The 24996-nt window shown below is 49.9% G+C and overlaps 3 protein-coding genes across 4 annotated transcripts in view; 2 read left to right on the forward strand and 1 right to left on the reverse strand.

Moving 5' to 3' along the window:
* Positions 1-697: 697 nt before the first annotated feature.
* On the forward strand, positions 698-5860 carry OTOP2 (otopetrin 2). Its single transcript, XM_050908524.1, has 6 exons — positions 698-1103; positions 1581-1717; positions 2380-2438; positions 3087-3220; positions 3673-4562; positions 5690-5860. Exons 1-6 carry the CDS (start codon positions 698-700, stop codon positions 5858-5860), a joined length of 1797 nt encoding a protein of 598 aa, XP_050764481.1.
* Positions 5861-13786: 7926 nt separating this feature from the next.
* On the forward strand, positions 13787-19499 carry OTOP3 (otopetrin 3). The gene is made up of 6 exons (XM_050908523.1): positions 13787-14177; positions 15285-15421; positions 16163-16221; positions 16859-16977; positions 17651-18582; positions 19329-19499. Exons 1-6 carry the CDS (start codon positions 13787-13789, stop codon positions 19497-19499), a joined length of 1809 nt encoding a protein of 602 aa, XP_050764480.1.
* Positions 19500-22322: 2823 nt separating this feature from the next.
* HID1 (HID1 domain containing) overlaps positions 22323-24996 on the reverse strand; it is a 31459-nt gene continuing 28785 nt past the window's right edge. For both annotated transcript variants that reach the window (XM_050908521.1, XM_050908520.1), the window contains exon 19: positions 22323-24589. In XM_050908521.1, coding sequence (XP_050764478.1) covers positions 24526-24589 — 64 coding nt within the window. In that variant the 3' untranslated portion in view covers positions 22323-24525. The remainder of the gene's footprint in view (positions 24590-24996) is intronic.

Here is a 24996-nt window from a genome sequence, read left to right on the forward strand (position 1 = left end):
ACCAAGCTGCAGCAACGGGGAAACTTCTCAGGCTGGCAAGAGCAGAGATTTGGATCCCAGGCAGCAAAACAGGTTGGTGGAATGGCTTTCTTTGAATGGTTAATTTGCTTTGTTTCAGGCTTTTCATTGAGAATCAATGAAGTCCCAAGCTTGGCACAGGCAAGGGGCTCTAGAGGGAGTGAGATAGCTCACATCCTTCTTGCAGGAACTGGTATAAACCATGATGTGATGTTCCAAAGACTCCCAGGGCTTTCTTACCTTTCAGTGGCCTGTTCCTCAGCCAAGTAGTATGACATTTTCTCAGAAAGTTTAGTGGTTGACATTTAGAAATCAAACCACATTGGCTGTTTGCCCCAGGATATTTGATCCTGTGAGTGCTTTTCCAATATCTTACATCAATAAACACCTCAACATTGTGTGACGAATTAGGCATGCTTTGTTAGACGTGGGATCTCCCCAGGCAAAAGCATCTTAAGCAAGAACACAGCCTTCAGGGAACCAGGAAGAGAAAGGTTGAAAATGAGCTCATCCTTCTTTTTGCGCTCCCCGTCTCAGCCTTCCCCGTTCCTCTGATACGTCCTCTCCTCCTCATCACACATCCTGCTTTGGTCCAGCCCTGGACTATTCAAAATGAAGTGACGTCTCTCATTCATGGGGCTCTCCTCCCAACAGCGTTAACTAAAGCGTTAGCTGAACCATGATCGAAGAGCCCGTGCGGAAGGACAGCGAGATCGGACACCCCAACTCCAGCATGGGCTGCGGACACAAGGACGACAAAGCCAGCCTGGCTTCAAGCCAGATAGCTTCTTTCAGCCACCAACCTCATCAGCCCCCCGCCACTCCTGCCTCCAAGGAAGTGTGGAAAAAGGGTGGCCGCATGTTCTCCATCCTGCTGGCTGTGCACTTAGCTCTGCTGGCCTGCACGCTGGTGAGCAGCGGGGCTTTTGAGAAGATTGCCGTGCACGATTACGATGTCTTCTTCCTGCTGACTGTCATGATGCTGATAGTCATCATATGGATCATCTTCTACCTCGTTGGCACTTCCCGGTGCCCAGATGCCATCCTCTGCAAAGACTCCCATGCTGGGCCCATCTGGCTGAGAGGTAGGAGCTCTTGGGGGGGCTAGGGCTGGAGGTGAGATGCAGGGTGGACAGTTCATGGGGGCATCAGTTGTTACAAGGGAAACAGCAACCATCTGGGGCATAGTCTCCTCCTCCGATGCTGGGGCATGGCACCATGCCCTGCTTCAAAAGGTTAGCTCCTAGTCCCTCCACTGCCAGGTCTCCCTTTATCCGCAAGGGCTCTTGGTACTTTACACCAGGTTCCTTCCCAGCCTTGCCGTTGCTCTTGCAAGAGCTGTTAGCCCCAGTCAGAGTACGGGGTTGATTGAAAATCCCTTCCAGCCAAAATTATTGTACGATTCTGTTGCTGCCAAGATAATTTGGGTGCTGGGAGAGGAAAAACAGAGGTAGAAGCAAAGCGTCTCCATGGCAATAGTTCCTCTTCTTCCTCTCATCTATCTGCATTAGCCCACATGTGCATACATCTGTTCAACCACAGATATTTTGGTTCCTCAACAGGAGGCCTGATCCTATTTGCCATTTTCAGCCTTGTCATGGATGTGTTCAAAATAGGATATTACTCGAGCTTCTACAGCTGCCTGTCTGCGATCAAAATAATCTACCCCATTGTGCAAGCAATATTCGTGGCCGTCCAGGTGAGATGGTTGTGCTCTGTCTCAGGGAGGGGTAGAGAGACAGGAGCCACCCGTGGAAGGAGCTCTGATCTCATGAACATAGTCAAAGTCCCCCTGCAGCAAATGCAAGTGGCTTAACTCAGCCCCCCACCCAGCCCACATCATCTCCTTCCAACCATGACAACTTCCAGCTGCGGCAACTCACTTTAAGGCATTGATTTAAACTTGTTCCCGTCCTGTGACATTTTGGCTTATGCCAGGATGGCTTGCCACAAACTCTAAGCAGCCTGCATCCAGCCAGGGCTCCCTTCCCATGAAGGACAGAGAGGGAAGAGGACAGTCAGGGCAGGGACTGCCTTGCAGTTTGAAGTCCTACACAGAGGACCACCTGCTCTGGGACAATACCAAGGAGGGAAGAGGTCAGATAGGGACAATTTAGACAGGAATAGGGGCTGGCCATGGGCAGAGTAATGGCAGTGGGACAGGGCAGGAGGAGCAAAGAAAGAACAGACCACATCCAGCAAATGGCCAGGATTATGGGCTAGAAGGCTGGGCCCAGAAGGACCCAAGTGAAAGAGGCTCCGGCTTGCTCTCTGCTGAGCAGGGAGCTCCCTACTTCAGAATGATGTGATTTGCTTTCTTGCTTTGTTGGAAATAACAACTTCTTTTCTTGCCCCTGCCAGACGTACTTCCTGTGGATCTCTGCCAAAGACTGCGTCCACGTACACTTGAACGTTACCAGGTGAGCACTGCTGCTCTTTGAATCCCACTGGCCCCGAAGACCTGGCCACTGCAAACCCGCTGCACTCTCTCGCATAGCTAAGATGCAACAAGGGGATAATCCCATCTCCCTTAATGCTGGCCAAAACTAAACCTGCTCGGTCTCCCGCTAGCCTTCGACCCCAGCTCAAGCAGTTGAGGTTCATGACCTGTGGATCTAGCAGGATTGGGATTAAATTCAAGAATACAAGCATTACTCAAAGCAGATTAGTATTAGACAAATAATTAGCATTAAATAAAATGATTCATAGCTGACTTTTGCTTCCCCGGGGAAGACGACGATGCAGTGGGCAAGCCTCAGGCTAAAACAAGATCTTGTCCGCTTTCGCAAGACTGGATCTACTGGAGACCAATCCAGACCTATTAATCTATTCACTATTAAGAAGCTCTTCCAAAACCAACAAGAGGAATCAGGCCTTGCTAATTCACACGAGCATGGGCAAAAAATAGGAAGAGAGCGAGAGCAGCAAAGCAAGGGTCAGGATTTCTAGCCTTGACCACTTCAGGCGGCTCCCACAGTCCCTCTGAGCACGTGCACATCTATAACATGGATGGGAGCAACATGGTGTAGAGCCATTGCTTTAATCTCATAAACCTTCTCCTTCTGCAGGTGCGGCTTGATGCTAACACTGACTACAAACTTAGCGGTGTGGATGTCAGCAGTGACAGATGAGTCCGTTCACAAAGCACATTCAAAGTTGAAGAAGAACATGACAGAGGAAATTTTCAGATGGCTCCTGAAAGGTAATCTGCCCATTTGCGAAGCCATCTGGGCCAGGGAGGGAGCCCATGGGGTAGAAATTGTTCGGCCAGTCCGGTTTTATCCCTTTTCAGAAGGCCTATCTAGAGCTGAGGGTTCCTTTAACAGAGCTGGTATGTTAAAAGCCAGGTCTTAATGTTCATTTCTTAACCTGTATCACAGAGGAGTCAGAAAGGTGGAAGACCCTGTACAAATGGGATAGGAATGAAGAAGGGAAGGAAAGAGAGATATTTAACCTGCCACTTAATTTCTTCAGAAAGAACATGAGCACCAGAAAGCTGACGTGGAAGCGTCCTTGTTTTCAAAGTGGTCACGTATTCTTCTGTCCTTGGTCTTGTTTTCACTGACCCTAAGTATCCAGTTCTTCGGGGCTGCTAACAAGTGCTGGCTCCTTGTTTTAATACCACTGCATCTATGTGGTTTTATCTTGTTTCAGTGGGAATGAGAAGTAGCTCAGCAGAAGAATGCAATTGCAACACACAAATCTGCCAGGTCTTCAAGAACGGCTACTTTTGGCTGTACCCCTTTAATATTGAGTACAGTCTCTTTGCCTCTGCCATGGTCTATGTCATGTGGAAGAACGTTGGACGCTTCATAGACCACAACTCCCACCACGTTCACCACCTGAAGTTCAGGCTCTTCCGAAGGACCTTCTTTGTAGGCATCATGTTGGGCCTCATCATTCTGGTGAGTGGTTTGGGAGTCCTTGTTCTTTATGAGGTGCAGGTAAATTCCAGCACTGAATCCAGCAAGAAGAGCCAAGCACTCACCATGTACTACATCTTCAACATCGTTTGTCTGGGCCTGATGTCTCTTGTCTGCATTGGTGGCTCTGTCATCTACCGGTTTGACAAGAGAGACATGGATCGGCACAAAAACCCAACCAGGACCCTGGACGTGGCCCTGCTGATGGGTGCAGCCTTGGGGCAATATGCTATTTCTTACTACTCCATTGTGGCCATTGTAGCCAGCACACCAAGGGACACTATCAGCGCACTCAACCTCACCTACGCCCTCCTAATGATTGCCCAGCACACCTTCCAGAACATCTTCATTATCGAAGGCCTTCATCGGCAACCCCCCAAGGAAGACCACAAGCACGATTCTCACCAGAAGGATCTCTATGGACTCACCTTTGTCAACATCAATGCAGTGTCCCTCCGTGTGCCCAACAGCGGCAGCACCTTGGCCCCTAGCACTGCCTCTGGCCCTGAAGCCATCCATCCTTCTGACCTCGTGCGGTCCCTCACCGCCCCCAAGAAGATGAACTGGAGGAGGAAGTTCTTAAGGGAGATCTCCATGTTCCTCCTGCTGAGCAATATCATAGTGAGTACACGCAGAGAGAAGAGTTTGTCGGGGGGGGGGGGGGGGGGGGGGGGGGGGGGGAAGAGGGAAGCAAGCACAAGGGAGAAGTGTCTGTGAAGGAAAGGATGTGGCCCATGCAAAAACAGTCCTTTCTGTGCCTCCGCTGTACAGAGAGCACACTTACTTATATTTGTATGTGCAGAGAGCTGTGATTCCCTTGTCACTTAAAAGCAAGAGCAACTGCCCTGGAGTTAAGACATTTTAGGCTACGCCGATAGACCTGTCACTTAACGCCAGAATATCAGACAATAAAATTGGTGGGTACAAGAGAAGAATTAGTTTCAGTATTTTTATTGGGTATCAGCGGATATGTAGAATAACTTATTAAAAGCACTAAAATACATTAAACCCTTCCCTTATACCCCCAAAGAAAGGACGTAAAGTGACAAATACCTGGGGGGAAGTCTGGGTTTTCTTGAGAAATGGCAGCATGTCTCTTCTCAAAACCCATGGCCTAGGAGCCCAAACTCTGATGCCAGTTGCTGTGAGGAGAAACCGGTCACTGACAACTTCAGCTGGGGATTCCACTTTCATGAGCAGCCAGGGGACCGCAGTTCCCTGCAAAAGAAATGTAAGATTACGGCTGCACCTCCAAAGAAGCCAAGCACACGTTATGTCTCCAGAGAACCTCCAAATCCCCAGCTGGTCAGTCACATCATGTCCTCAAACTGATTTTACACATAAGCTCACAGAGAATGAGCTGACAACCTCCATGCAACCAGATACACTTGCTGGCTGGGCTTCTGAGCAAAATGTACACAACTGAGCCTGGGGAGATGAAGCTGCTGCCAGCTCAGCCCTACCCATGCTTGCTGCATCCAAAGAGTTTCAACAGGCCAGGTTCATGCTAACACACAACATGCTCGAGTTCTTCCCCTGGTGAGTGCTTCAGCACTTGGTTCAAGCCTGTCTCTGAGCATGAATCGACACTAGATCATACTTGATCCTAATGTAAACACAGGCTTCTGGCGTAGGTCCCATGCTCAGAAGGTTGCTCTTTTCCCATCTCTCGGTAGCTGTGATTGCAGGTGCTTGCTGTACTGCACACCTTTCTCACTGCAATGTTATCCTCCCGTTTTCTCAAACAGCTCTGGATCATGCCAGCGTTTGGTGCCCGGCCCCAGTTTGACAATGACACCGAACTGAACTTCTATGGCGATTCCATGTGGCCGGCCATCGTGGACATTTGCCTGCCCTTTGGGATCTTCTACCGAATGCATGCAGTGGCCAGTTTGCTGGAGGTCTACATCATGTCCTAAAGAACTCTCTTGCAAGGAAGATGAGATCCTCCTCAATCAATCCACCTTCTTCCTACCCCAGGGCTGGGAGACTGCCCAGATGTCCCGAGGGGTCCCCAGCACTGCCTGAATCATGTCCCCTTGCAGTGTTGGGGCATTTATGAACCGTCAGTGAAGATCATCCAAACATAGTCCAGATTTTATTTTTGCTACTTGTGTGTGGATGTGCATGTGTGTGTCTGAAGTTCTTAAAGCTTAAAAGAAAAAAAGATAAAAAAAGGAAAGTGTCCAGAGTAGGATCATGGTAATTACCTTTGGTTCATGCAGAGACTCACCTTCCTTCTTAAAAGCCTGTTCACTCCACGCCACTGATGTACTCTTCAGTGGGTGCTCAGCACCCTTGGACAGTCAGTGCCTGCCTGCACGCAGAGACCCGGTGGGTACGAGGGGCTAACGCAGGCGTGGAAGGCAAAGAAAGGGAAACCACTTCAACTTCTGGTACGGCCAGTCGGAAATCACTCCCCTGCAGAGATGTGAAAAACAAACCGGTGACCACCAAAGGCTTTGGGAAACATTTTAATCTTTCCTCTCTGTATTGCCCGTTTATATCGGCCCTCTTGACCCTTCCCTGTATCAGCCCCTGCTGTTTTCCTTCCTCTCCAGGGAGACTTCACTGCTGCCGAGTGGGTTTGCTCACTGCAGCCTCCTCTTCCCGAGGGGTGGGTCGTCTCGACAGGAAAGCTGTGCATGTGGTCCTGGGCTGGCCCTGATACGGGATTGCTCTAAGCACACTTTTTTCCCAGTTTTTCTGACTCAGGGCTCAGGAACCATAAAAGATTGTATGGGCAGTACAGTCTGGGGAATGATACAGAGATTTGTTTTTCTTTTTTCTTTTTTTTTTTTAATAGATAATGATTTTTTTAAATATATGAACATTTTTGTACGCAAAGTTATTTATTGATTTTCACTGCAACACTGAACTCCTGAAGGGATCTTCTGCGCCCTACAACACAGAAATCAATCCAATGCCATGGCCAATTTGATCTCCCATGCCCTGAAGGGATGCTTGCGCTGCACCCTCAATCCTGTGTGTGCTTTGAGGCTGTGAACACAGCCCCAGCACCCAGGCAGCCCCAGCGCACGTAGCAGCGGGGCCCCGACACAGGTTTCTGGGTGCCTGCAGCTCTCCATGAACCACTGTATGATTGAGGGGGCTTTCAGAGCAGGGCTCCTGGGCTGCAGGAGGTAGAAATGGGCCTCTCTGCTGTACCCCGAGTCCAAGCGGAGCCTCAGAAAGCCCACGCTGCCAGGTCGGGAGGGTGCATGCCAAAACGGCACAGCTGAGCTTTGTCTGTACCCTGAGACATCAGGGTTTACTGTTCCAATAAAGGGTTTATTGTCCCACCAGGGTTTATCATTCCAATAAAGAACATTGCAGAGGTGGCAGATATCATCGAGCCTTTTCCTACAGACGTGTGTGCATCCGCCAAATTAAAAAAAAAATAAAATAAATGGCAATCACGGTACTTGAAATGGAGTGATGCGATTTTCCACCCGACGGCCCAGGCTGCCAGCCCAGGCTCATGCCTTTCAAACTACCTTTCCCCTCCAAACCTAGATCACCAAACCAGAAGGGACCAGTGCCTCTGGCTGGTCTGCCCGCCAGCAGCCCTTCTCTAAGGCAGGTAGAAGATGGGGTAAACCCTGATTTCCCCTGCCCCCAGAGGACTGCACTGATCCAGCATCTCTGACGTGGGTCAATCCTTCCCTTCGCAAGCCTGGGAGCAGCTAGGCAGCCTCTCCCAGCCCCAGCGACCCTGCAAAGGCCTGGTTCTACTTTTTCCATTGATCTGGGAAAGATACAATCTCTCCCTAGAAACTTTACCTTTCATAAAACAAAAGCCTTATTAATTTCAACTGCAGTAGCCACAGATTAAGTCAGAAAAGAGACGTAAACGGTGCACAGACGTCAGTCTTACGTACACCCCTACGCATTGTTTTAGCCCAAGCTGCTGAGCTCTGACAGGGGCAGAAAACACTTTTAATCACCTACTCTGTTCCGGGGGGGCACACTGGGTTTTCCTCCTACATGCTCTTGCTGGTGCCTGATCCCAGGTTCCCAGGGCTGGGCACACTGAGCCAGGCAGGGCAGAGTTTGAACTGCTCTTTTGTTCTGGACAGTAACTGTAGGGACACTTCTGGGGCTAAATAAACTCAGGATGGGTGTAAGGAGAATCCCACGACAGCCCAAGCAGCACTGATACAGGCAATAATCCCAAATCAACTGCTCCAGGGTGGTGGGTCAGCATCAACCACAACATCCAACCACAAGCAATCACACCGGGATAAACCAGAATGCTCTGGGGACAGCACAAGCTCTGCAAGGACCCCTTGCAAATCTGAGGCATCTCCAGGCTGCAGGTGCAGGGACGGCAGAGGTTTCCAACTGAGGGCTGCATTCTTCTGCCCTCCAGCCACATACACGCATCTTGGGAGAGGCAGCAGATAGGGAAACTGCCATCAGTGAACCCTATCTATATACTTAAGAAAGGGGACAGAGAGAAAGCGAGCACCCACAAGTCCAAAAAGCAAAAAAAAAAAAAAAAAAAAAAAAACAAAAAAAAACCACCCCAAAAACCCAAACCCTAAGAAAACTCCACTGTAAACATGAGCCCTGTTGTGTGCTCAAGGATTGTCTGCTAGAAGGTATCAGCTCATGGTCAGTTAACGTGCAAAGGGATGATCTCCAAGGCTGATGGAGAATCAGCCAAACGTCCCTGGCCAACTCCTCAGCGCAGCCAGCGTCCCAAGCATGTCACCCAAACCTGGCTGCACCCCCAGAACAGGCGCTGCCGCGTTCTAGTTGTATGGATCCATGCCCTTCCCTGGGACTCCGCGCTGCCAGGTGATGCAGCCAACTGATGCCGGCTGCTCCATCACTACCCCCTTCACTATGGACCCGGGACACACCTCCTCACAGCCCGGTTAAAGAGGGGGACGCCTCTCCCTGATGGAGAGTTTTATGGAAGGGGAGAACACCCCAAACGCAGAGTACCTGAGTAAAACGTGAAGGGGTCCCACTTGGTCCTTTGTACGCACATCCTCATGCCAGATCCCTGCAGAAAAGCACTGCTGTTAGCTCCATCTTCCACGCCTGGAAGGAGGGAAACTGAGGCACGGGAGCTGGGTGAACAGAAAGCTTGTGTCAGAGCAGAGAATGAGGCTGGGGCCCCGAGGCCACCGGCAGCATCCTGCTGACTGGTCCTGCCATTGCATCAATTATGGAGCAGAGATCGGATTCGCATTAGGGGATGGGGAATGGGGACAACGATGTGCCTTGGGGTGACTGTTTAAATGGTAGCCGCTTCAAATGAAGAGCTACAGGAAAGCAAAGGGCTGCCCTGGGGCTCTCACATCTTGCCAGGGCCTTCCAGTCTCACTCGCTTTGGTATAAAAGCCACCTTGGCCTCCCAGGGATCTGAGCACCTGCTGTGCGGCAGGGGTTTGGTGGGAGCAGTGAACCCCACCGATAAAAATCACGCCTCAAGGGTTACCAGGGGTAAGAGCCCAGCTCTGGTCGAGCTCAGGGAGCACCGGCCCTGCAGATCCAGCCCCAGGACTCGAGCTACCGCGTGAGTGCCAAAAAGGTCCTGATTCAGACCCTGGCCTGAAGCACGCGGTGCCGGAGCCAGCAAGGGAGAGCAGCAAGAAGGGGAAGAGACAAAGAGCAGGAGATCAGAAATCACTGCTCAGAAAAAAGCAGGGAAGGCCATAGCCAAGGCCAGAACTGAGTCATCATCCCACTGCTACCAGGGTTTCGCATCCCCTCCTCTGCTTCTTAATCATCTGTTATTTGAGGGCGAGTTTTGTTTTATTACTGGGAAAAAAAAAAGAAGCCTTTTATCTGGGTGATTTGCTCTGAGGCGTGTCAGGGACAGGGGAGGAATCCAAGTTAATTATTATCTGTCAATGCAGCAGCTGGGAAGTGGACGCATTGAGAAAGTCACAAGGCTGGAGATGAGTGACGGGTTTGCAGCACAAAGCAAGGTGCAACCTGTGAACAGAACCAGCTCCGGGGGTGTGCTGGGAGCCAGGGCAGGAGGCGGTGGCGGAGGAGACACTTCCCAGGAACCAAGGCGTGCAGTATGGCTCACCTTCACCCATGTTGGATGAGGCTGCTCTTTACAGTCACCCCAAAAGGTGCTCACTCACCAGCCCCGCAGGAGACGTCACCGGCGCGGTTATCGGCAGAGGAGAAGGAAGGGTGCGGGCAGGCCGGGGAATCGTGAGGTGCGAGGTGCTCCTCAGGCAGCCTTTGGGCAAACACAGTGGCTGGGCACAAACCTCCTTCCTCCCCAGGTTCTGTTTACAGATCCGCTTGGCCCAGCCTGGGTGTTATTACTGCTAAGTGCACAGATAACGCCATTAATAAGCACGCTGCTGATAGCAGAGGGGCAAACGTCACTCCTAACGTTAAGCAGCTTTCTCTCAGCCTCTGAGTAAAGGCAGCTTCTCCAGGGCAGGGCAGTGATTTATGTGTTCAATCCAGTTAGTTCAACTCATCCTCTCCCTTTCTGTCCCTCTCCTGCATGCTTGCTTACTTAATGACTTGGTTAAACTTGTGTCAATACATTCAAGTTAAACAGCTACTCTTCTTCAACATAAAGGCCAAATTAGGAGGATCGACCAGTCTCCCAGGGCTTTACAACTCCTCTGGGTTCAATTTCAGCTTCGAAGCCGGGAGAGGGCAAGTCAGGCTAGGAAGGATACCTCATCTTTGCAGCCCAGATGCGCAGTCCCATTGGCAAAACCACTGGGGCACAGCAAACCCCAACATTTTATTTCAGGCCCATCTTTAAAGGGAAAACCTCCAGTTTCACCCAAACTTCTTTTCCCCAGGATATATTCAGACTCCTGGCCTCCATTTCCCAGTTCTGCACGGTCACCCCAATTTAGGACCACGGCACTGAAAAACATTTGTTAATGTCTTGCCTGTAAATCGTTGGCTTTGTTCAACAGAGAAGCCACCAAATAGCTCCTCGGAGATCCCAGTTCCCTGCTAAGCTCTAGAATGGGGTCTGGAGAAGAGCCATGCGCCCAAAGGAGAGCCCGATTGCACTCAGGGGATCCCAGAGCATCAAAGCAAGGAGCTAGGACATGGTTGTCCAAGCAGGCTAGAGATGCTGATACTTTGGGGGAAGACAGAACGAATCTAGCCACAGGTATTCGTGAAAACCTGCCCAGATCAGAGCGTCCGGGCTCCACCACAGCAGTGCAAGGGTTTGGTCAGACATTAAACATGACTGTTTTACTGGCAGACGTTAAACACAACGGCTGCATCAGCGCACACTGGGTGTTCTCGCCCAGGAGCAACGGGCCCCTTTCACTCTTGTTTTCCGTCCCTTTCGTCACATCCCCACGCATGATAACCTGTGCTCCCCACCCACTCCTACCCCTAATCAACTTCTCGGGAAGTGTTTCATGGCTCTGAACACCCAGCTCGTGTGTTCGCCAGCTTCAAGAACCCCAGGGCTTGGGGGTTCATCCTGGGACACACAAACAACTCCTCTCCTTCCATGGAGAGGTCCATCCTCTCCTGATGGACCCTCTAGGCTCACCAACTCAGCCAGGAATGCCAAATCCTCATTGCCAGCCACAAAACCAGGGGGATCAGCTCACCACAGAGTCGCAAGACAGAAATCAGTTTGCCCTGCAGCAGGAGAGGGAACAGGGACAGCACAGCTTGGACCTAAAGCATCCCTGACCCTGCATGGCTGAGCCTGTGGGGTTTGCACATGAGGGTCCGGCTCTGAAGTCAGCATTAACAGGTTGTAGCTATCACCCCCAAAAGAAGCAACCTTTCTGCCAGAAGTGCATCAAATTTGTGTCGTCCCTGTACCTACACTGGACTGTGAGGTTTGCCTTTTGGGTCAGTTTGGGTATCTGTGCCCTGGATAAAGGCACAAAGTAATGGTACACTTGAGAAAAGTAATCTTAGGATCTACCTAAAAACAGGGAAGTGGGAAACTCAAGTGGATTTTCGCCAAAGCAGTGTGGCTAAGCACTCCCAGCACAAGCTTGTGCCAGGAGATTAGCTCTATACTTGCCTGAGCCGCGGCACAAATTAGTCACCGCAGCTTGTGGTTTTACCAGTTGGCACATCCTGTGCCGAGGCCATTGACATGGGGCAACCCAGCAGGTGTATAAAGGAGCTGATCCCCATTGGCTGCCCTTGGCAGAGCCGAGAGCTTCTCACTGAGTAATTAATGTAATGACAATAATAGACCCAAAGTAAACAAGGTGGACACAAAAAAAAAAAAAATCAATGGGCTGGGAGCAGAGGCCGCATTCAGCAGGGAGCAGTCCTGACGGCACCTTGGTCCGTCGGAAAGACTCACATGCATCCTGGTGGCACTCCAGCGAGTGGTTTTAACATCGGCCGTAACCGAGGCTGCGCCGGCAGCTGCTCCCACTCGGGAGGCAGCAGGAGGCTGCAGGGAGGTAAGGGCTGGGGCTTGGCTGCTCTCGGCAGCACACAGTTACGCGGTCAAGGGGTTGGGTCCATGGCAGCAGCTGCTGTGTGCAGCCTTGTCTGGGCACTTGGGTACCTCCTAACGCAGCCTGGATGGGTTTCCTTCTGATTTGATGGCCTGTCCCCTCCCTCCCCTGACCCCGAAGCAGAGGGGTTGTGGCCCTAGGAGAGGGGAGGGCATGTGCTCCTGCGCTACTAAGTTAGGAGAGTTTTAGAGCCAAATGGGGAAGAGTTTAGGATCAATCTCTACTAACAGAAGTGCACTGACTCCCCAGAGACCAAAGGGAGACAGAGCGCCTCAGTGCACATGCAAAGGAAGAGGGAAGCACTGAAATTTCAACCCCTTCTCAGACAACTTCTCCCCCAAAGCCCCAAGACAACTATATATAATTCCCCCCACCCTCAAACACATCTCAGGGGTCTGCTTTGACTCCAGCCACCCCCCACCGCAGCCAGAGTCACTCCCTGGAGTGAAAGCCCCTTTCCGTATACTGAATCTATAGAGAGGCTGATCTTGCCTGATTGCTGTATATGAGCAAGGAGATTTCTCTCTCATGGGCAATACGGTCCTACTGAGGTTTTTTCCAAAAGCTGGATAGAAAAGCTCCCAGGCTCTGGATGTCTGTCTGGCCCAATCTTTCAAACTCCTCTGTGTCAGTGTGCTCACGGCTCTGTGCTTTTTCCTCTGTACTACAAGTAGAAAAAGAAAGAAAACCAGGTATTAACTTTGTCCCAATCTCAGCCCGCCTGGGTGGGAGGTTGGATCTTTTCCCAGCAGCTTAGATCAAAAATTACAGACCCTTTTTTTATTCTCTCCAGCTCTGCCACAATTTGTGTGACCATAGGAGGAGCGTGGTGTAACTCTCACAGCCCAAAAACACAAGGAAGAAGTTGGACCCATCCACGAAAATCAAACGGCTCTGAATTTTAGAGCAGGTCTGAGCTTGCTCTGTATTTCCACGTAATCCTTACGGCAACAAAGGGAAAAGAGGAAACCTGAATCCAGGGCTGTACGCAGAGGAGGTGTGAAAGGTGAGGATGGGAACTGTTTGGGCACCTCTGGTCCCAACAGCTCCAAGTACTGGTGAGGGAGGGCAGAGACATCAAATCCCCATTTTAATGCAGGTGTCTCTGTACAGCGTTTGGCAGAAGGGCCTTTTCCCGGTGCCCTGCAATGACTCTATCCACCGGGAAATTTTTAATACCTAACCTGGGCTAAACACCAACCTCTTTTCCCCCTCATCCAGCTTCTGGAGAGGGAAGGGGAAGCTACAAAGCAAGGAAGGGAGGTCACCACACAAGTGGCTTTTACAGCAGAGCACACAACCTCTCATCTCAGCACGTCCCCCACCATCTTTCGTACTTTAAACCTCCCCTTTGTTCAACGCAGCAGGTGACCCCCAGGCAGATGAGCCATGTTGGGCAACAAAGCCTCAAGGCAAAAGCCCTGCCATCGCTGCAAGAGCAGGTCAGCGTCAGCCCCACCAGACACCTCCACGATCCACTATGAGAAGTTCTGGCTGTACCGTCACTGCTCTTCAGTGCAGCAGGGGGACAGGCAAGCTCAGAAAGCTGGGCAGCTCTTCTCAGGGCTGCTGGCCATGAACGTGGTGTTTCTGGGCAGCGCCTTCATCAGCAGTATGATTTTCAACCACGTGGCCATCACACTGGCAGACGTCTGGATCCTGCTCTCCATCCTCAAGGTCTTGTGCCTGTGCTGGATTATCTACTACCTGCTGGGCACCAGCCGGCAGCCGCACGCAGTGCTGTACCGGGATTCCCACGCCGGGCCCATCTGGATTAGGGGTAAGTTCCGCTTTTATTTATCATCTCATGCCTTTCCCCTTCTTCGCAGCGCTTGGAAGGTACATTCTTCCCTACTACTAAAAGAGCTAGAAGCCACAGGAGATGTAGTTAGGGCATTGGGAATCTCCCAGTGCCCTGTCAGCTTGTGGTGCGAGGCTGGGGGAAGACAGGGGCATAGTGGATGCTACCGAGAGGAACCAGAGCAGCCAGGAAAGTCCTGAACTCGGCTTCCCTTCAGCCTCCAGTCCAACTTTGCTCTGTGGTCCCTTCCCAAAGCACAACCCAGGCATCTCCCACCTGCAGCCCAGCAACTGAGCACGGTGGGAGAGATGCAGGAAGGGTGTTAGGCATGACCGCTTTGCAAAGTGAGAGGAGAACCGCCACATTTACCCTCCAAGGGCGTCAGCGGCCCCATGCCACCCTCATCCTTGTTTAACATCACAGCAGCCATTTCCAGGGGAAGATTCCTGGCCAGTGAGTCACATCCCAGTGACACCCAGGCCCTCCTGGGAGATTTCCCATCAGTAGTTGTCCCACTTTGTGAAATGACACTTCTCCAAGCAGCCCTGCCTCTGGTCTATTATGGAGTTTCTAATTAGCACACGGTCTTGTTAACTAAGCACGGAGAATTAAAGGGAAGAAAGCTGCAAGGTACCCGAGTACCTGAAGCTGCAGAGGCTGTCCAAGGCGAAAGGGAGAATCAACTAAAGGGCCCTAACTTCTGCAGACTGGTGCTGCCAAAAGCCTCAGCAGACCCGCGTTCATCTCGGGTTTTCTCCGCAAGGCAGAAACCATCACCTGCCATTAGCTTACCTCTGTCACTCCAGATTGCACAGAAAAGGCCAAAACCCCTGTTCCCATCTTGTATCCGAGCACAAGAAAATACCTTGCGTTGTCTCAACACCTTAAACCAGCCAAAGCACGCAACCAGGCTCAGGAATCAGGCTCCCCTTTGCCCCCTTCTCTCAAAACCATGAGACTTCCAAACAGGAAGGCCTCCAGCTCCACCCAAATCCAAGAAGCATGAGGGCTCCAGTTCCCAGCTGGGCTCAGATGCTCCACAGACATGTCTCTGTTTATTTACCGGTGCTTTTGCTCTTTGCCCAGGGTCAGTGCTGCTGTTTGGCAGTTTCAGCATCCTCCTGAACGTGTTTCAGATTGGTTACAGCGCGATTCTCATCCAGTGCAAATCCAGTCTGGAAATTGTGTTCCCCAGCATTGAAATCCTTTTTATTTGCACCCAGGTACTGCACGTTACCCTTCTGGAAGTTTGCTCATTCTCTCTGTCCTGTTCCTGAGAGCCCAAGGGGTGGGGGGAAGTGGGGAGACTTGGGAAAGTGGGTGCACATGAGGCATTCTCATGAGCATTAAAGGCATTAAAGTATCACACGCCATTTCAAACACTACCCACAGTCCTCGTGCCAGATTGAGAGACAAAGTAGTATGATTTAGAAAGAACTCTAGCAATACCTGACATACTGTAAGATCCAGAGGAGTTTGTTTCAAAGCGTCGAAGTAGGGAGAGAGAAGAAATTTCAGATTTTGCCAGAGATGTCTCTGCACCAGTCTGAAACCCAGCCTCTCTATTTGCTAATGCATCCCCCCAACAACATCCTTTGTGCACAAAAATATCTCACACCATTTGCAACTTGTTACTCTGATACCAACCCTCTTCTTTCCAGATCCAAAGGCATATTTGAAAAGTAAACTAGTTCCCACCTCAGCAGCAAATACCCATATATACAAGACAGAGGAAGGCAGATCTCCTAGATCTGCAGTAGGTGCAGGCACATACATGCTGCAGTCACCTACGGATGCCAGCACGTACCTCAACACTGAGATGCAGGTGCACACATGCCCCTGCACCACTTGCACAGAGGCAGGTTTGCTCCCACTCGGACATGTGCCTCCTTGCCTGCCTGTCCCTTTGTGTGGTAGGCTGCCAGCTTCACCCTCCTCACATCATTATTGTTATTGATTTGCAGGCTTTTCTTCTGTGGCATCACTCTAAGGACTGCATTCAAGTCCAGCACAACTTCACCAGGTACAAAGAGGGGGAAAAAACTGCCTTCTGCTCCTCTAAAGAAACTCCTCCTTTCTGTCTGCTTGTGGTCTCCGTTATTCCTGCTAGAACTGTCTTCATCTGATCTTACACAGACTCTCTATACTCTGCACCACACAAGAACCAAGCTATGGCTTGACCAGACCCATCCTCCTTCCACTGACCTGGGCTCACCAGCTCCCTTTGGTTTTCACTTGTGCCTTGGACTGCTGCAAAGCTTGTTGCTTCCTCCTAACCCCAAATACCTTCCTGCTGCATGGCTCAGGGACCAGTTCATTGACTGGAGGATGAGGTGGGGTGGCCTCCCCATTCCTATCACTGGAAGATGTTCTCAGCCTTCCCTCCCTCAACTGCACCCAGACCTAGGCCAGTTTCACCAGTGAGCCTGGCATCGCCTGCCCTGCTCCTTTGCAAATGGGAACGTACTCAGCCGTATTTGTGTGCGCAAAGTCCCGCACCAGTGCCCATACACAGAACAGGCACAAACGCACTGTGTTTGCATGCATCTGCGCATGGGGAAGCAAGAAGCAAAGGGCAGCACCACACGGCAGGTGGACACACGGGTTGTAAACAATCTCCACAGGCAACACGCTGTAGAAGTGCTTTTCTCTTCTCCCAGGTGCGGGCTGATGCTGACCATAGCCACTAACCTCCTCCTCTGGCTCTTGGCCGTGACCAACGACACCATTCACATGGAGATCGAGTCTCAGCTGCGTGAGGTGGAGCAGCGATTTGCAGGCAAGGCTCCTTTTTCACATCCCTGTTTGTGTTAGGCTGACATAGATGACTTCTAGGGAGACAACAGTTCTTGATCTCAGTGATTCAGATACCACAACCAGTTCCGTCAAATGCTGCAAATTCCCCATTATTGGAGGCTGTCTTGAGGAGATGGGCTGCAAGGGGAAGAACACCTTCACCCGGAGGGGGGGCGGATCTGCTATGAAACCCTGGAACTGAGGGCTAGGAAAGGAAAAGCCCACCATTAATTAGCATTTTTGCTCACATTTACCTGTCAACTGCAAGCAAAAGATTGCCAGACTAGAAGAGACTCACGTAATTGCTGTGCTTTTCTTTCTGAGGATGGGCGGGTGGGGGGGAAGGGGAAACTAATATTCCAAGGGTAGAGATAGAGGAGGCTTCACTGTGAAGGAAGGGGTGTCTCTCTCATCCAGCACCTATGGTGTTGACCAGAAGGAGCACTATGTATTTGGGAAAAGACATTTGCTAAACCCTGTTATTCTGAATCCTCGCAGCCTTGAGGACCGAGTGGTAATCACTTAACTTCCTACTGATCACTGTTTCTGAGATACAGAGAGACATGTTGTGCCTGCACACAAGAAACTCCCAAAGATAGCCATGAAATCCAGGCCACCTCCCTCTTAATTGTTGCCTTCCTCTTCTCGTGCTCCAGGCAATGAGACTACCTCGTGCACATGCCCAAACACAACCACCTGCAAAGTCTTCCAGAAGGGCTACATCCTGCTCTACCCCTTCAACACCGAGTACTGCCTCGTCTGCTGCTCCGTGCTGTACGTCATGTGGAAGAACGTGGGGAGACGCATCAGCCACCACCACGTCCCTCACATCAAGCCCAAGTTCAAGCTCCAGGGGGTGGTCTTTGGACCACTGCTGGGCACCGCTGCTGTAATCGTCGGGATCTGTGTCTTCATGATGTACCAGATCCAGGCCACCGGCTCAGCCCCCAGCCGCCAGGTCTTCGTGATGTATTACTCCTACTACATTGTGCTCCTGCCCCTGATGAGTGTGGGCGCAGTGATTGGGACAATCATCCACGCCTTGGAAAAAAGGGAGCTGGATACGGTGAAGAACCCAACCCGCAGCCTGGATGTGATCCTGTTGATGGGGGCAGCCCTCGGCCAAATTGGCATGTCCTACTTCTCCATTGTTGCCCTTGTGGCCACTGACCCCAGGGACCTGTTGAACAGTCTCATCCTGTCCTATTCTGTCCTCCTCATCTTTCAGAACATCACCCAAAATGTCTTCATCATTGATGGGCTTCACCGGCAGCCCTTTGTAGCAGCAACTGAGGCCAGACACACAGGACATGCTGGGCAGCATGCAGTGGCTTCAGAGCTACCTGGTGAAGAGGAAACCATGACAAGCAGCAAACAGGAGCACACACAGATGTCCCCTGGCAAAGAGGAAGAAATGAAAGAAGGGCAGAATCATGAAGACTGCGACCAGAGGCGAGTGAGCATGCTGGAGCTGGGACAGGAGATCCGGAAAGCTTCTCTGTCCTATATCCATAGCTACTCTCACCTGAATTGGAAGAGAAGAGCATTAAGGGAGATCTCGTTCTTCTTGGTTTTGTGCAACATCATAGTAAGTATTGCTCTCTCTGCTACGTCACAGCTTGGCTGAGCCATGATGACCTGTGATACAGACATACTCTCCTTGTCTTTCTCTTGGGCCGCTATTCCAGACAAGAAACCTTTGCCCACCAAGTTTCAACCTACTGGTGAGGCAAGTCAAGACTGGTTTTGCTGTTAATACCCCACTCTCATAATTATAAGGTCTCTCTTTTAACCGAAGAGTCAAATATGGCTAGGTTTCCTGGGTGCAGAAAGGAGACAGCCTAATAAATCCTTATGTGCCAAAATTTTAGCCTCCGAAAAAGTTATCAAACTCATTAAGGGTGTTTCACGAGATAGGTGGAGAAAGATGAGGCGCCAGCAGTGAGTCTTTGTAAGCATGAGTCTCCAGGATTGAAACTCACCCAATAAAGTACACTGTACTCTGGGATCTTGAATCAACATGGATCTTCACTGCAGCCTTAATCCAGCAAAAACAAGTTGGCCAAGGAAACAGTGAAATTCTGTAGAAAGATGAAGCTGGCTGGGGCAGAATGAGGCTATCATTAGGTTTCCAGGAATTCAACAGGATTTAACTTATAACAAGGAGTCAGCAGCATAACTAGGGGATTCTCCTCCTCTTCCCTGGCAGGGAGACTCCTCTGATACTCTTGAAATATTCCTACAACCACTCGAACCAGTGCTGAGATTAGAGTGCAGGTAGGAGACAGTTTGTCATCCTCTGACTTCTGCTCTTTTTTCCTTACACCTCTTTAGCTGTGGGTCATGCCCACATTTGGGGCTCACCCTGCCTTCGAGAATGGGCTGGAAAAGTCATTTTACGGCTACTCCACCTGGTTTGCGATCGTGAACTTCGGCCTCCCACTGGGTGTGTTCTACCGAATGCACTCCGTCGGGGGACTCCTGGAGGTCTACGTGACAGCCTGAACCAACCTGACTCCCCACCCCAGAGACTGGGGTGAAACAATGATGCTGAACAAAGATGCAGTAAGCAGCAGATACGCACACTGAAGCTTTTAAGCTTCTTCCCTCCAGTTTCTGCTTTGACTTCTTGCACAACATCTCCGTGAGTTTCAGAAGAAAAGGAGGTTGTTTTGTATTATCATTTTTTCTCCATAAAGAATAGACTCAAAGCCCATAAACAAACTGTGTTACTGCTCTAACGAAGCGTGCATGCTGGTACTTTTCAGTAGTCTGCCAGTGGATGCTGTATGGTAGCAAGTGGGACTTTACCAGCTCCTACTGAAATCTTCCAGATAAAAGAATGCAAGAGCAGCCTTCAACAAAAGCAACAAAGACTGACCTACACTCCACAGAACTTCAAAAATCCACAGTCGAGGATTACCAGCCCCACCACTGCTCACCAACCCACCACCCTGCAGCACAGAAGAGACCTATCAGTACCAGCCACACTAGAAGCACATACAGCCACAGTCATTCAGAAACGAACCAAACGTACCCTTTTTATGTGTAATTTTTACAAAGATGCTGGCAGCTGCTTTAATGGTCAGAACCAGGACTATTTCTGTTTGTTCTTGGTGCTGACATCTGGCACATCAACTTGTGCGAGCCCCGTAGGACCCAGGCCCACCGAGTGCCAAGCTCTTGCAGCTCTCCGTGCTGAAGAGCAGGACAGGCCTTCAGACCTGCACTGGTTCAGTGCATCTTTTCCCACTGTTGAAAACAGAAGCTATAATATTACTTTGCCTTACTGAGAATAAACACTATTTCTCCTTACAGGCGCTCACAGAGCCTCAAGTGAGAAGCACTAGAGAAGTACTACGGCTGTTCTTCACTTGATGCTACTCGTGCATGGTGTTATCACCAGTGTGCACTAGCAAGGCTCCCACCCTTGCACACAGAGCTCGTTCAAGAAAGAGCTACTGCCAAATCTACTGTGAATCCCTCCCTACCCCAACACTTCGATCCTCGCTGCCGCTTTGCACATCCACAAACATTTCGCGAGGTGCACTGTGTGTAAGGGAACACGGTTGCACAGCGCGGTGCCTGATCAAAGACCCATTAGTACTTGTTCCGTAGGAGATGCTTGCCTTGAAAGCACATGGGAGAGCAAGGGGGCTTGCGACTATGGGTCCCAAACACAGAGCCTGATGAATGGAAATAAAGAGAGATTGAATTTCATGTGTATCTTGTGAAATCTCTGGGTCTGCTCTGCACTCGCCAAAGACCAGACTCAAAGTCAACTGACGCTGACTTCCACCACTCTTGTGTTCAGAGGTTATATGAGATTTAAGGGCAGGCCTTGTTTTACAATTATTCATAATCTTTCTTGACTCTTAACCAAGGCAAAGGAGCATGATACAAAAGGCATCTACATTATTGCTTCTGTTCCTCTATAAATCGATCCCAGAAGCAGTGTGGGTTTAGGATCAGAGCCTATTTATGGGGTTTTTTTGCGATCCTCTAGAAAAGCAAACTCTCCCAAGACAGTAGCAGTGATGAGAGCTAGAAAATCCTGACCACACATGTCCCACTCCCCTTAGGATTCTGCATTCAGGCAATGACAGCGCCTTTCTGTGAAACTATAAGTGAGAATGATTGCACGAGCATGAACTTTGCCCAATAAGTGTTTTTTACTTAGGCCTGTGTCAACAGAAATATGTCATGAGAAATAACAACTGGATAAATTAGGCCCCAATAAAGTTAATTATTATTCTCATGTCACAGTTTGTACCAAGGGATCTACAGGCGATACATGCCAAGGTCTGGCCCTTTCAAACGATGAACATGATCTCAAACCTTCTTCCTAGTTATTGACAGCCTGGAGACAAGCAATGATGTCCTTCATGGGCAAACCCACGACCTGGATTTTATCTGCAGTTACTGAGCCTCCACTGAGCAGGTGACTTCAGAGGTGTCCCACTGAGATACAAATATTAAGTCCCATAGGTGCTATGTGGAAATACGGACTGAAGGAGAAGCTGGCTTGTGATTTCTTCCTGGTAAACAGATGGACTACCTGAAAACATGATTAGCACGAACAGGAATGAAGCCCACCAGCTCCAATTCTTACCCACAGCCACTATAGATCAGATAAGCGGTCGAGGCCCATTATATCCTTTCCTATCAACACCCAGTTCTAACACTGCAGATGAAGTTAAGAAATCCCACAACAATCAACAGTAAAAGCACTCTTCCAGGCCAAAGAGAAATGTAGGGTCCAAGGTTTCAGCCCTTTCACTTAGGAGGGTTCTATCTCTGGACTGATTTCTGTCCACCTCCAGGAGGGGTAAAACCATGAACACGCAGTTTACATGCAATTAAAACTGCCTTCGGCTCCTTCACAAGGCTGACAGCAGGGCTGGGCACAGTAATCTGAAAGCCTAGTGAGAAGTGAGCTAGCCACGACTCCTGAATCCGACACAGCCATGATATGTCAGTGGCCCACCTGCTCCTTTGTCATCTGCCCTCTGCTCCACCATCTTTTGTCATCTGCCATCCGTGAATGACTTCCAGAGCTCTCCCAGGGCCAAGGTGCCTCTTTTATGGGTCTCAGCTGCACAAAGGTTTTAGTACACGGTTCACAAAGTCACGAGACTTTATCCTGTTTGATCTAGTTGCTTTTCCGTACCCTTTGAGGCAGTTACCTTTGATGATGTCTCATGCCGTAAACACAGAAATGGCCAAAACCACACAGTTCAGGCTCATTTTCCAGAGTTCAATCTTCATTTCTGATTACAAAAAAAATCCACACACTGCAGAGGTATCCAGCACACAGTGTCCTAGTAGCACAAATCACCCCAGCGTAAGACAAACAAGATTATAAACGTCTCTCTGGGAAAAAAAATAAGCAACCAACTGCATGTTTCAGATAATCTTTATCTTTCTCTCTATAAGTAAGCAAATAGTTTACAGTGCAAGTTGATTTCCACAGAACAAGGATCAGACTCCAAATACCAAGAAACAAACAAAAAGGTTTCCAGAAGAACTCACAAAGAAACAAAGCAGAAAAGAGAGGACGGAAGAGATCATGAGAACCAGCAGATCCATGGGAGGGAAGAGGCAAGCACGTGGGACACAGGATGCCCCGTTCCAGCTGTGAGGTGCAAGTGCCATACAATCAGAGGCTGGCCCCACCAAATCACATTCTTATAGACGAGAGAGATTCCAAGTAAAACAGAGACCTCACCCTGTTTACATCTGAACAGAGATGGGGTCAGGATGGCAGTAGTGCTAGATGGCAAAGTGGGTTGGAGATGGGAGGCGGATGGGGGAATAACCTCTGTTTCACATATTTCTTATCCTTCAGAAAACCATTCAGGTTTTATGTCAGCTTTCTACTGGCCTAGGACTCCAGTCCACTTTCAGTGCCCAAAAGGAGGAAGCCACCTGACTACAAGCCAGCAGGAGCCAGCAGTACACTAGAGCAGCACTCTCTCTAGGCGAGGATGGTCATGTTGCTATCACTCTAGCTCCAGAACTTAGGCAAGGGTTCCAAGACACAGAATTGTGTGCCATACCTGTCCCTTTACTTTAACATGAAACCAGTTTCCATGGAGTGATCTGACTGGTTCTAAGCTGTGGCAAACAGCTCATGGCCAGTGATCCTCCCAAGAGCCTGAATACCAGAGTCCCAAGGACTTGGCTTTGGTGGAGAGGGAAAGGTCTCAGTTCATGACAGGACCCCTCACATTTCATTGCCTAGAGACCACGCAGGTCTAAGACAGCAGACCCTCCCAGCAGAACATAAAATTTTACTCAAACCCCAGGATGTCTCCACCTACCAATGTGCAACCCCATGCTGCTGAACCAAGCCAGAAACAGCGGGTCTCCCACCAATTCTGATTCTGGCTTCCCAGACTTCACACGCTTGGGACCCAATACATTCAAGATCTCATAACTTGGTCACTAGTAAAACGCCCTGAAGAACTGAACTTTGCCTCAGCACTCTCCACTCCCTACTGACATGGAGATGCTTTTCCTCCTACAACTTCCAAATTCCTCCTACAACTTCCCTGAGTGCCTCCCTCAATCCCCTGCCTTAGACAGTAGTGTGCAAAAGACCCTTCCACTCCCTGCATTGCATCAGCCTGCCAGGCAAAGATGGAAGGATATGGTTCCTTTCAAACCCAAGTGACACTGTCCTTTCAGTCAACGGGAGAAGACCAAAAGAATTTAACAGTCATGTCTCCTCTCCTTGCTCTCACTGAGCCAGTCCTTTCCTCCCTGTGTGCTCACATGGATTAAGCAGGGCTTTCCAAAGTGACACACACTCCATTGCAACAGCCCACCATGAAGGACAGGCTGCTGGGCCTAGAAGCCAAGGAAAAACTTCTCACGCCACACCAAAGCACCAGCTACTACAAAACTTCTTAAGCAGCTTTCCAGGAAAGGAGTAGAGAGATTCAGAACGGAGACACAAGTTTTCCTTCAGCAACTTCTCCTTTCATTTGGATGGGAAAGAATTCCCTACCAATATGCAACTTAGACACCAGGGAGACACCTGCAGCCAGAAGGGATGCCCTGGAAACTTTATGGAGCCACATGAAAGTAACTGCAGTTTCCAAACCCCATGTCCTGCAGGAATAGCAGCTTCTCCCTTGCACCCAGTTTACAGCTAGTCTTTTTCAATTAAATGGTGACTCTGACCATGGCAAGGACAGGGTCAGATTGGTTTCCAAACCACATCCAGGAGCAAAAGAGTAACAGAAGAGCTAAGAATGGTCTGATTTCTAGTGCAACCACAACAATGGATAATCCCTTAGACATCTTTCACTCAAGGTTCATGGTGAAGGGTGAGGGAAGAGAAGTGAGCTGGGGGGAGGGATGTCCAAGCAGGTCCCAATTAAAGCTTTAAATGACAGGGAGGTAAATGAAGTGATTGTCCTTTTGGTCTCTCAGCTGGATGTGAAATGCAGGAATAGCTGTGATGAAGCAGCACACAGCAGTCCTTAGATCCAGTGTATTTCTCTTAGTAGAGGTAAGCGCTCTCTTAGACCCGTTGAATTTCAAACAGCTTCACATCTGTGTCATACCAGATAGGGGGATCCACATTCCTGAGAGAGAAAGACAAGAGCCACTTTACTCTCTGTGGCCAGGTATATGGAATTCAAATCTCACCGCCAAGATTACAGGAGCTGGCTACACAGAATGCCTTCAACTTTGCAAAAGAGGAAATCACTGGTTGAGAGAGAATGCACCTTAAAGGGATGACAGTATCTACAATATCCCACAAAGCCAGAGCTTTGCATGAAATCTCTGCACCATCCCCTCTAGGCAGCTTTTCTATTCCCTGCTGCTGCCAGTTCCCAAACAAGCAGTACTCTCAGAACAACTCCCCTCATGTTGCCCGCTCAGACAAAGTTTCGGAGCAGCTGATTCTCCCTAATCTCTTCCAAGGGAACAGCATCTTTCTATCCTGTAAATATGAGACAATCCAGAGCTGGCCAAGCACATGCAATCC

This window comes from Gymnogyps californianus, chromosome 19, assembly GCF_018139145.2.
Source record: "Gymnogyps californianus isolate 813 chromosome 19, ASM1813914v2, whole genome shotgun sequence".
NCBI lineage: Eukaryota > Metazoa > Chordata > Aves > Accipitriformes > Cathartidae > Gymnogyps > Gymnogyps californianus.

What these genes read in the sequence shown, in the direction of transcription:
- OTOP2 (XM_050908524.1), top strand. Translation starts at nt 698, where the DNA reads ATGATCGAAGAGCCCGTGCGGAAGGACAGCGAGATCGGACACCCCAAC. An exon ending in CAATATTCGTGGCCGTCCAG is followed by an intron (nt 1,718 to 2,379) that starts GTGAGATGGTTG and finishes TGCCCCTGCCAG; the next exon opens with ACGTACTTCCTGTGGATCTC. An exon ending in GTACACTTGAACGTTACCAG is followed by an intron (nt 2,439 to 3,086) that starts GTGAGCACTGCT and finishes CTCCTTCTGCAG; the next exon opens with GTGCGGCTTGATGCTAACAC.
- OTOP3 (XM_050908523.1), top strand. Translation starts at nt 13,787, where the DNA reads ATGTTGGGCAACAAAGCCTCAAGGCAAAAGCCCTGCCATCGCTGCAAG. An exon ending in TCCTTTTTATTTGCACCCAG is followed by an intron (nt 15,422 to 16,162) that starts GTACTGCACGTT and finishes ATTGATTTGCAG; the next exon opens with GCTTTTCTTCTGTGGCATCA. An exon ending in TGGTTTTGTGCAACATCATA is followed by an intron (nt 18,583 to 19,328) that starts GTAAGTATTGCT and finishes ACACCTCTTTAG; the next exon opens with CTGTGGGTCATGCCCACATT.